Source organism: Anomaloglossus baeobatrachus, chromosome 3, assembly GCF_048569485.1.
Source record: "Anomaloglossus baeobatrachus isolate aAnoBae1 chromosome 3, aAnoBae1.hap1, whole genome shotgun sequence".
Taxonomy (NCBI): domain Eukaryota; kingdom Metazoa; phylum Chordata; class Amphibia; order Anura; family Aromobatidae; genus Anomaloglossus; species Anomaloglossus baeobatrachus.
Genome location: NC_134355.1, coordinates 101,210,963 through 101,223,174, shown reverse-complemented (window position 1 = coordinate 101,223,174; position 12,212 = coordinate 101,210,963). Strand labels below are relative to the sequence as shown.

At 53.4% G+C, this 12,212-nt stretch overlaps 1 protein-coding gene across 2 annotated transcripts in view; it reads right to left on the bottom strand.

Moving 5' to 3' along the window:
* The window catches only part of XPO1 (exportin 1), a 131,179-nt gene that overhangs the window by 66,422 nt on the left and 52,545 nt on the right, over window positions 1-12,212 (bottom strand). For both annotated transcript variants that reach the window (XM_075339347.1, XM_075339348.1), the window contains exon 13: window positions 4,833-4,971. In XM_075339347.1, the coding sequence (XP_075195462.1) occupies window positions 4,833-4,971 (139 nt within the window). The remainder of the gene's footprint in view (window positions 1-4,832; window positions 4,972-12,212) is intronic.

The window sequence follows — 12,212 nt, the reverse complement described above, 5'->3', positions numbered from 1 at the left end:
TCCATTCTGATCTTGCGCAGGACTCTGGGCAAGAGAGCTAGAGGGGGAAACACGTAGGACAGACGAAACTGGGACCAGTCTAGAACCAGAGCGTCCGCGGCGAAGGCCTGAGGATCGTGGGAGCGAGCCACGTAAACAGGAACTTTGTTGTTGTGACGGGATGCCATTAGGTCCACGTCCGGAGTGCCCCATTTGCGGCAGACTGACTGAAACACTGCCGGGTGCAGGGACCACTCGCCACCGTCCACGCTTTGACGGCTGAGATAATCTGCCTCCCAGTTTTCCACGCCTAGGATGTGGACTGCGGATATGGTGGACTTGGAGTCCTCCGTCCATTGAAGGATGCGTTGTACCTCCTTCATTGCCAGGCGGGTGCGTGTCCCGCCTTGGTGATTGATGTAGGCAACCGCTGTCGCGTTGTCTGACTGGACTCGGATGTGCCTGCCTGCCAACAGGTGGTGAAAAGCTAGGCGAGCTAGAAGCACGGCTCTGGTTTCCAGCACATTGATTGAAAGGGCTGACTCGGACGGAGTCCAAGTGCCCTGCGCTCTGTGGTGGAGACATACCGCTCCCCAGCCGGATAGACTGGCATCCGTGGTGAGAATCACCCAGGATGGGGCCAGGAAGGAGCGCCCTTGGGACAGGGAGAGGGGCCGAAGCCACCACTGAAGAGAGCTCCTGGTCCGTGGCGACAGAGTCACTAACCTGTGTAAGGAGGAAGGCCGCTTGTCCCAACAGCGGAGAATGTCCAGCTGCAGGGGGCGCAGATGGAACTGGGTAAAGGGAACAGCCTCCATGGACGCCACCATTTGACCCAGCACCTGCATCAGACGCCTGAGGGTATAACGGCGGGGCCTCAGCAGAGAGCGCACCGCTAGCTGGAGTGACTGCTGTTTGATTAAGGGCAACTTCACAAGTGCAGGCAAAGTCTCGAACTGCATCCCTAGGTACGTGAGACTCTGGGTCGGAGTCAGAGTGGATTTGGGAAGATTGACAAGCCACCCGAATTGGGCTAGAGTGGCGAGAGTGAGCGAGACACTCCGCTGACAGTCTGCGCTGGATGGAGCCTTGACTAGAAGGTCGTCCAGGTAAGGGAGCACTGCCAACCCCTGGAGGTGCAGAACCGCAATCACTGCTGCCATGACCTTGGTGAATACCCGAGGGGCCGTGGCTAACCCAAAGGGGAGAGCCACGAATTGGAAATGATCCTCTCCTATTGCAAAACGTAACCAACGCTGGTGTGAAACTGCAATTGGCACATGTAGATGGGCATCTCTGATGTCGATGGACGCCAGGAAATCCCCTTGGGTCATTGAGGCAATGACTGATCGCAGAGACTCCATGCGAAAATGCCGCACCCGAACATGCTTGTTGAGAAGCTTGAGATCCAGGATGGGCCGGAAGGTACCGTCCTTTTTGGGAACTAGGAAGAGGTTTGAGTAAAAACCTCTGAACCGTTCCCGAGCGGGAACTGGTACAATTACTCAGTTTGCCTGCAAGGATGCCACGGCCTGTGAGAAGGAGGCGGCCTTGGAGCAAGGGGGAGTTGAGAGAAAAAATCTGTTTGGCGGGCTGGAAGAGAATTCTATCCTGTAGCCGTGAGATATGATATCTCTCACCCACTGATCGGAGACTTGTTGAAACCAAGCGTCGCCAAAGTGGGAGAGCCTGCCACCGACTAAGGACGTTGCTGGAGCGGGCAGAGAGTCACGAGGCGGCTGCCTTAGTGGCAGAACCTCCTGCGGTCTTCTGCGGACGCGCTTTTGGGCGCCAGTTGGATTTCTGGTCCTTAGCTGAGTTAGCGGACGAGGCGGAGGGCTTAGAGGACGACCAGTTGGAGGAATGAAAGGAACGAAACCTCGACTGATTCCTACCCTGGGCGGGTTTCCTGGTCTTGGTTTGTGGCATGGAAGTACTCTTCCCGCCAGTAGCTTCCTTAATAATTTCATCCAGCTGTTCACCGAACAGCCGGGAACCAGCAAAAGGGAGCCCAGCAAGGTACTTCTTAGAAGAAGCATCTGCCTTCCACTCTCGAAGCCACAAGATCCTGCGGATAACGAGGGAATTAGCCGAAGCCACCGCAGTGCGGTGAGAAGCCTCTAGCATGGCAGACATGGCATAAGATGAAAAAGCTGAAGCTTGAGAAGTTAAGGCAACAATCTCGGGCATAGATTCCTTGGTGAGGGAATGCATCTCCTCCAGAGAAGCAGAGATGGCTTTGAGAGCCCACACTGCTGCAAAAGGCGGGGAAAACGCGGCCCCCGCCGCTTCATACACAGATTTGGCCAGAAGGTCAATCTGACGGTCAGTGGAATCCTTAAGTGAGGTGCCGTCAGCCACCGACACAACGGTCCGGGCTGAGAGCCTAGACACCGGATGGTCTACCTTTGGGGAGTGAGCCCACTCCTTGACCACCTCAGGTGGAAAGGGAAAACGGTCATCAGAACCACGCTTTGGGAAGCGTTTGTCAGGACAGGCCCTGGGTTTGGTCACAGCGCTCTGAAAACTGGAGTGGTTAAAGAACACACTCTTTACTCTCTTAGGCGAGGTAAACTGGTGCTTTTCTGCCAGAGAGGGTTGCTCCTCTGATACTGGCGGATTGAGATCCAGTACAGAATTAATAGAAGCAATCAAGTCACTAAGATCTGAGTCACCCTCGGAAAGATCGATGGGGTACATGGAGTTAGCCTCCGAGCCCCCCGTAAGGGCATCCTCCTCATCTTGCGAGTCAGCTCTTGAAATCAAAGCCGCGGGAGGAGGAGGGGGAGGAAACCCTGAGCCTTCTCTTAGGAGGACGGGGTCTGGGACCTGATGATGAATCCTCTGTGAGCTCCGATGGACGGAGGTCAGAGGATAGGGATCCTAAAGAACCCTTAGCAAGAGCATTAGAGGCACCCTGTGAGGAGGGCTGATGCATATTTATCAAAGTCCTGGACAAAAGTCCCATGGACTCAGCAAAAGACTGGGATATAGACCTAGAGAAGGACTCTACCCAGGCCGGGGGTTCAGCCACAGGTGCAGAGGCAGCCGGAGAGACCACTGGGGGTGAGACTCCAGGCTGTGGCACCGCCAAGTTAGAGCAGACATCACAATGTGGATAGGTGCTCGGCTCAGGCAGGAGCTTACATGCAGCACATACAGTATAAAGCTTTGGAGCCTTGCTCCTCGTGTGAGACATGCTGCTGAAGTGGGGGGGCTCTGCAAGAGAATGAACCCCAGGGAGAATATACAGAGGTCCACAACCAGAGACCGGCTGTGGCTTACCAGATCGCTGGAAGCGGTGTTGTGTGCCCTCCAGATCCCGAAGCACGGACCCCCAATGCACAGCACCTCAGCAAGGATGCAGAGTGCAGAAAGGCCCAGCGCAGAGTGAACTCTGCTTAAGAAAATGGCCGCCGGAGCGAAGAGAGGGGGCGGGACTTGGGGGCGTTCCTGTAGGAGAGCGGGAACTGGAGGGCCATAGAGACCTGCAGGGGAGGAGACCCGCCCCAGCAGTGGGGAGTGTCCCTCCCCTGTGCAGGACGGCCGCCGGGAGGAGCCGTGCCTGTCCCTCTGCATGAGTGACATGCGAGGGTAGTTAACGGAAACTAGGCCTCCGGCAAAGCCAGGGCCTAAATTTAAGTGGCGAGGCCGACGCGCAGGCACCATCGGCGCGGTTCTCGGGCGAAGGCTAGAGAACCCGCCGGAAATGCCAAAATAAATACATTCAGCATACTCTCCCCATACAATAAAGAACAGGGACCCCCAACACATAAACGTCTCAGGTACTTAGCTGCTGAGACGCAGGGCCAGGTCCCTGGGGATGAGTGCTCCGGTCCAGCAGAATCCTCAAGGGGCTGTGGATGGAGACCGGTCTCCTGCCAGGCATGGAGACCGTGCTGGCTCCCACTTCAAGCCAGAGCCCAGGAGGGATGGTGAAGGAGCACGGCATGTAAGGCTCCAGCCTTGGAAATCAACCTTACAACACCGTCGACACAGTGGGGTGAGAAGGGACATGCCGGGGGTCCAGACGTGGACCCGCACTTCTTCAATCTCTTCCAAAGAAAAAAATCATGAGAATGCATGTGTGGATGTATGCCTCCTGAACACAAAGTGATAAACTGGCTGGGACTGGATCACCAAGGGGTGTATAAGCTCAGAGGGAGGAGCTACACTTTTAAGTGTAGTACTTTGTGTGTCCTCTGGAGGCAGAAGCTAAACACCCATGGTCTGGGTCTCCCAAAGGAACGATAAAGAAAACTCCTTTTAGAAGCAGATCCAAGGCAAACTGCTAATTCTCTTGTGGGAAGCCAAGGCAAACCAAGCATATTCCATGCCGTGGATGCTCCTGAGGACAAAACATGGCAGCCATTCTAATATACTTTCCATTTCAGCTCAGGGGGGTGGGGGGTGTTGAGGGATTGATCTTAAGCCAGGGACCCCCTGTGTGAAATACACATGCCCCAAATATGGCAAGTGGACTTGGGCTGTCTTCATGAGAACACTCTTCAGCTTTGAAGATTAATAATCATATTACCAGTTTTATTTTTTTAAAAAAATAAAAAAAACCCACACTACATAAAATTTTAACTCTGAAATAGGCATGTGTTGCCAGCAAATTTTTGTCCCACACCTTGCCGCAGATTTACTTACTGCACTACAATAGGTAACATCAGCTACAAACCTCAGGAGGCATATCTAGAAACTTTCAATTTATGAAAGGGCTAATAGCTACTCAATATAGAATAATAAAAGTGTGTTCATTTTTTTTTAAAAAAAAACCCATTTTATATTTCACTTAGAGAACTTCAAACTCATGAATAACAGCGGTTGTGGAGGTGGAATATTCTTACCTAATGTTTCCCTCATATTCTTGTACAAGTTGATGGAATCTGTGTCCTTCATAAATTCTCGAACAACTTCACCCTGATCATTCTCTACAACAAGAACTTCCTCTGGTTTAGCCATTCGACTAACCATCAACAAACGCACCTAAGAAGGGAACATAAGGCGATAATGAAAATGAGCAGAGGGAACCAAAAAACCCCACAAAACTAACTAACCCAAGCACTGAAAGATAAAAATAAAAATAATGATCTTGAACCCACTGGGGTCTCAAGAGTCAGACCCCCACTGAGTCTGACCAGTACAGAGGAGTAAAGTCTCATAAGACTTTCTATTGAGCACACAAATTGCCCTGAATGGGAGTTCTCCGATGAGCGATTCGCCTCATAACATAGGTATATTTGTTTTTTGCAATTCATGGATTTCTTAGGTCCCAGACCACCCATGAACACCACATGTATAGATTATAGAGATTGTGTCTCAGTGCCTAGCATTGTAGCACTGGCGTTCAGGGTTCAAATTCTACCAAGGACAATATATCCAAGGAGTTTGTATGTTCTCCTTGTGTATGTGTAGGTTTCCTCCCACACTCCAAAGACATACTGATGGGGAATTTGGATTGTGAGCCCCAATGCGAACAATGATGATCACATCTGTAAAGTGCTGAGGAGTATAATGGCATTACACAAGTAACAAGACTAGAGTTTACACACAGCTACATTTAAAAAATTGCAATTTTTTTTTGCATTTCCCATGTCTAGTGCTTCTTCAGAGGCTGCAGATTAAATTTAATGAAGTGCATGTGTCTATGCTGTGCTTCCCCCCTGCATCCTAGTACTTAGAAAAGATACATTTGAGCGATATGTGAAACCTGGCTAAAACTGCTCCACAATAGAGGGAAATTCTAATCCAAATTAATCTGGTGCAAAAAAAACCCCAAAAAACTCTTTTATGAGACCATATGGACATTCAACTTGTGGCACAATTCTCCAATCTACAAAGATGTACAGTGATAAAAGCCACAAAACTGAATTCTTAATCAATTGGTTGAGATACAAGTATTACAGACCAATTCATAATATTTTCTGACAGAGTGACTCAGATCTTCTCCTTATTTCCTGCTGACCAGAAATCTCATTTAGATCCTTCAGACATACCGTATTTTTTCGTTTTATAAGACGCACCAGATTATAAGAAACACCCCAAATTTAGAGATCACAAAAAGGTAAAAAAAAAACCATAGAAATGGGGTCCATCTTATACTCCGTTGGTGTCTTACCAGAGGGGGGCAGCAGTGGTGGTGAAGCGGGGTCACAGGAGACAGAGGTTGTGCTGGCAGCGGTGGTGGGTCATTGGTGGCTGCAGCGGGTCCACGGTGGCAGTAGCGGCGGGTCAGTGGAGTCAGCAGTGGCAGGTCAGTACTGGCAGCAGCGGCGGCGGGTCAGTGGTGGATCATGCCGATGCGGTGAGTGTCCCAGTCTGTCCGTGGTCCCGGTTCAAATGATGGCGCTTGGAGTGGTGCATGTGCAGATTGAGCTTCCATCCAAGAGCTCCATCTGCACACGCGCTGACTCCGGCGCCATCATTTGAACCGGGACCACGGAAACACTGGGACTCCTGCCGGACAGCCACCACAGTCCGCACAGCCACCCGCCCGCACAGAGTGGCAGCCAGCAGGCCGGCCGCCCACCCACACAGAAGCAGCCTCAAACACAGACAGGTACCCGACTGCTCGCCCGCCCCCACAGGCACCCGGCCGCCCGCACAGACAGCCCCCCCCCCCGGTAAGCTATATTTGGACTTTAAGAAGACACACCCCTCATTTTCCTCCCAAATTTTTGGGAGGAAAAGTGCGTCTTCTAATCCGAAAAGAAGGGAATTTTGTTTACTTACCGTAAATTCCTTTTCTTCTAGCTCCAATTGGGAGACCCAGACAATTGGGTGTATAGCTACTGCCTCCGGAGGCCACACAAAGTATTACACTTAAAAGTGTAAACCCCTCCCCTCTGCTATACACCCTCCCGTGCATCACGGGCTCCTCAGTTTTGGTGCAAAAGCAGGAAGGAGAAAACTTATAAATTGGTCTAAGGTAAATTCAATCCGAAGGATGTTCGGAGAACTGAAACCATGACCAAGAACAATTCAATCTGAACAACATGTGTACACAAAGAAATAACAGCCCGAAGGGAACAGGGGCGGGTGCTGGGTCTCCCAATTGGAGCTAGAAGAAAAGGAATTTACGGTAAGTAAACAAAATTCCCTTCTTCTTTGTCGCTCCATTGGGAGACCCAGACAATTGGGACGTCCAAAAGCAGTCCCTGGGTGGGTAAAAGAATACCCTAGTAAAAGAGCCGTAAAACGGCTCCTTCCTACAGGTGGGCAACCGCCGCCTGAAGGACTCGCCTACCTAAGCTGGCATCTGCCGAGCGTAGGTATGCACTAGATAGTGCTCCGTGAAAGCGTGCAGACTCAACCAGGTAGTCGCCTGACACACCTGCTGAGCCGTAGCCTGGTGCAGCAACGCCCAGGACGCACCCACGGCTCTGGGAGAATGGGCCTTCAGCCTTGAAGGAACCGGAAGCCCAGCAGAACGGTAGGCTTCAAGAATTGGTTCCTTGATCCACCGAGCCAAGTTGACTTGGGAGCTTGCGACCCTTTACGCTGGTCAGCGACAAGGACAAGAGCGCATCCGAGCGGCGCAGGGGCGCCGTACGAGAAATGTAGAGTCTGAGTGCTCTCACCAGACCTAACAAGTGCAAATCCTTTTCACGTTGGTGAACCGGATGAGACAAAAAGAAGGTAAGAAGATATCCTGATTGAGATGAACAGAGGATACCACCTTCGGGAGAAATTCCAGAACCGAACGCAGAACCAGCTTGTCCTGGTGAAACACCAGGAAGGGGGACTTTACATGACAGCGCTGCTATGTCAGACACTCTGCGGAGTGACGTGACTGCCACTAGGAAGACTACCCTCTGCGAAAGGCGTGAAAGAGAATATCCCTCATTGGCTCGAAGGGTGGTTTCTGAAAAGCCGGTATCACCCTGTTCCGATCCCAGGGTTCTAGCCGACGCTTGTAAGGAGGGACTATGTGGCAAACCCCCTGCAGGAACGTGCGTACCTGAGGGAGTTTGGCTAGACGCTTTTGAAAAAAAACACAAAGCGCCGAAACTTGTCCCTTAAGGGAACCGAGAGACAACCCCTTTTCCATTCCGGATTGAAGGAAGGACAGAAAGTGGGCAAGGCGAATGGCCAGAGAGTAAAACTCTGATCAGAGCACCAGGATAAGAAGATCTTCCACGTCCTGTGGTAGATCTTGGCGGACGTTGGTTTCCTGGCCTGTCTCATAGTGGCAATGACCTCTTGAGATAACCCTGAAGACGCTAGGATCCAGGACTCAATGGCTACGCAGTCAGGTTGAGGGCCGCAGAATTCAGATGGAAAAAACGGCCCTTGAGACAGCAAGTCTGGCCGGTCTGGTAGTGTCCACGGTTGGCCTACCGTGAGATGCCACAGATCCGGGTACCACGACCTCCTCGGCCAGTCTGGAGCGACGAGGATGGCGCGGTGGCAGTCGGATCTGATCCTGCGTAACACACTGGGCAGCAGTGCCAGAGGAGGAATACGTGAGGCAGTGGAAACTGCGACCAATCCTGAACTAATGCGTCTGCCGCCAGAGCTCTGTGATCTTGAGAACGTGCCATGAATGCCGGGACCTTGTTGTTGTGCCGGGACGCCAATAGGTCGACGTCCGGCTTCCCCCAGCGGCAACAATCTCTTGAAACACGTCCGGTCGAAGAGACCATTCCCCTGCGTCCATGCCCTGGCGACTGAGAAAGTCTGCTTCCCAGTTTTCTACGCCCGGGATGTGAACTGCGGAGATGGTGGAGGCTGTGGCTTCCACCCACAGCAGAATCCGCCGGACTTCCTGGAAGGCTTGCCGACTGCTTGTGCCGCCTCGGTGGTTGATGTATGCCACCACCGTGGCGTTGTCCGACTGAATTCGGATCTGCCTGCCTTCCAGCCATGGCTGGAACGCTTTTAGGGCTAGAACACTGCCCTTATCTCCAGACCATTGATCTGGAGGGAGGACTCTGCTGAGTCCATGTACCCTGAGCCCTGTGGCGGAGGAAGACTCCCTGACAGACTCGCGTCCGCCGTGACCACAGCCCAGGATGTGGGCAGGAAGGATTTTTCCTTCGACAAGAGTGGGAAGAAGCCACCACTGAAGGGAGGCCATGGCTGCCCGAGAAGGAGCAACGTTCTTGTCGAGGGACATCGATTTGCTGTCCCATTTGCGGAGAATGTCCCATTAAAGTGGGCGCAGATGAATCTGCGCAAACGGAGCTGCCTCTATTGCTGCCACCAACTTCTCTAGGAAGTGCATGAGGCGCCTCAAAGGGTGTGACTGGGCTCGAAGGAACGATTGCCCCCCTGTCTGTAGTGAACGCTGTTTGTCCAGCGGAAGCTTCACTATCGCTGAGAGAGTATGAAACTCCATGCCGAGATATGTCAGTGATTGGGCCGGTGTCAATTTTGACTTTAGGAAAAATTGATGAACCACCCGAATCTCTGGAGAGTCTCTAGAGCAATGTTCAGGCTGTGTTGGCATGCCACCCGAGAGGGGGCCTTGACCAGCAGATTGCCTGAGAGAGTAGGACCGCTACCACCGTTGTCATGACCTTGGTGAAGGCCCGTAGGGCTGTCACCAGGCCGAAAGTTAGTGCCACGAACTGAAGGTGTTTGTTCCCTATGGCGAAGCGCAGGAAGCGCTGATATTCTGGTACAATCGGCACGTGGAGATAAGCATCCCTGATGTCGATTGATGCTAGGAAGCCTCCTTGGGCCATCAAAGGCGATGGCAAGCGGAGAGATTCCATCCGGAACCGTCAAGTTCTCTGTCCGTTGAGCCGTGTGAAGTCCAGAACGGGGCGGAGTGATCCGTCCTATCTGGTCCCACGAACAAGCTGGAGTAAAAGGCCGCGACTACGTTCTTGAAGGGGAACGAGGATCGCAACTCCTCCTGCCTTCGGAGTGTTCACCGACTGGAAACGTGCATCGGCTCGCTCGGGGGACGGAGATGCTGTGAAGCAACGAGTCGGAGGACGAGAACTGAGCTCTATCCTGTGACCGTAAGACAGAATGTCTCCTACATCGGTCTTGGACATGTGGGGACCACTCCCCTGACCTGGACCGCCATGCAGAAAAGGTTCTCTGTGCACGGCGGAGGATGAAAATACCACCGCCTGAGACGTCAAAGACGCTAATTGCGGAGCACAGGATGACCGCATTGATCTGAGACAGAGGAGCTGAGATAGCCTGGAGTGCCCACCCCTGAAAAGGCTGGGGCAACGGACGCGCCTATGGCTTCATAGATGGATCCCATTAGGAGTTCTATCTGTCTGTCCGTGGCATTCTTGAGCGTGGACCCGCCAGCCACTGCTACTACTGATCTAGCCGCCAGTCCGAGACTGGAAGGCACCTTATGACACTGAGCCGAAACCTTAACAACGTCAGAGGGGAAGGGACAACGTGTGTTATAAGGCGTTCAGTAAAACGCTTGTCCGGGAAGGTGTGCTTCTGGACAGAATCTGTGAAGCCTTGAGAGCCACGTCCGGACAGAGTCCTGGGTTGCGACCTCCGCCCCATCCTCTAGAGGGTCCTCAAGCTGAGACCCTAGAAGTCGGGGAAGATTCCAAGCAAGGCTGCTTAGCCGGACTGGGACTGCGGTTCGTGCTGGAGTTTACCACGTAATAACTAGAGGCCACCCCAGGAACACGCTTCGTCGCAGACCGATAGAGGCCTGGGGCGATCCCGCAGTGCCCGGGGCCTGTGTAAGGGGCCGGTCTGGACTGCAAACTCCTAGTCTCTTAGCCGACCATTTGTCCATAGCCTGAGACATGGATAGTGAAAATGACCCAGAGAGTTTCTCAGCAAAGCTGTAACTCTGTCCCTGCCGCCTGGACAGGGAACGCCGGCGAAGCTCAACCAGTGCCCCCGTCACCGGCTGAGCGAGTATGTTCACAGTGATCACTGAGGATACATATGTACAGCCGAACTGTGAAACTGCATTCAAACATTATATAGCCATATATACAGTGTATCACATATACAGTTCATCACTCTAGGGGGCCCAGCATCAAGAAGAAGCCCCCTGGTGTACCGACCCTGAAGCAGTATGTGCTGCTGAAAACATTGCTGTCGGCGTGTACAGTGGAGGGGGGAGCCGTGGGCGTAACCCCAAAAGTGCGGGAATCTGGTGCCCTGAGTGAAACGTGAGGGAGGCGGAGGACAGCCAAGTGTGCTCCAGCCGTCACTGCTAGCCTCCGACTGACCGTCCCGCCCTTCCCCCTGACTGGCAGGGCCAGGGGCGGGAGTTTAAGGCGCTAGGCCGCAAAAGCCGGGAACTAAAGTTACAGACCGCGGCCAGCAAGCAGGCGCGGTCGGCGCGGTAGTCGCCAAGTCTGAGGCGAAGCTGCTCTCTGCACCGTCCCCAAGGGGACACTGAGTACCTTGAGGGGATCAGTTCCGTAGCGTGATTAGTGAGGGGGGCGGAGGACAGCGAAGTGTGCTCCGGCCCTCACTGTCGGCGTCAGCCCGACTGTCCCGCCCTTCCTCCTGACTGGCAGGTCCGGGGGTGGTATAATGATTGAACAGTGCCCGGGGCTGGACTGTAAGGCTTCTCCAGGAGTAGCCAAAAATCAACAGTGCGACCATACAACAAGCATATATATATATATATATATATATGTACACTTCGGCACTCAGTGGGGCCAGCACCTCAGGTGCTGCTTACCGACCGCTCACAGCGGTTGTGTGATCACCAGAATCCGTGCCCGGGCCCCCCTGATGTTGTCTCTCCTCTCCGGCGTCAGAAGTGCTGACCGGAATGGCTGCCGGCGTTCTGTGGGGAGGAGGGGGACGTGGGCGTGCCCTAGAAAGTGCAGGAATCTAGTGCCCCACTGTGCTGAGTGAGGGGGGAGGAGGATACCGAGTATGCTCCAGCCCTCAGTGCTGCCGTCCTGTGCAGCGTCCCGCCCTTCCCCTGACTGGCAGGCCTGTGGGCGGGAATAAGCGAAACTAGGCCGCAAAAGCCGGGGACTAAAGTTATAAGCGCGGCCGGCAAATAAGCACGGCCGGCGCGGTAGTCCCCGGCGCACTAACACACCCAGCAGTGCTGCAGTGTGTATGGCACAAGCGCTCCATGCGCGGTCCCCACGGGGACACAGAGTACCTCACAGTAGCAGGGCCTTGTCCCTGACGATACCCGGCTCCTGTCCAGCAGATTCCCCAGGGGCTGCGGAGGGAGCACGGTCCCAGTGCCTGGAGACCGATTAGGATCCCACTTCACCCAGAGCCCTAAAGGGATGGGGGAAGGAAAACAGCAT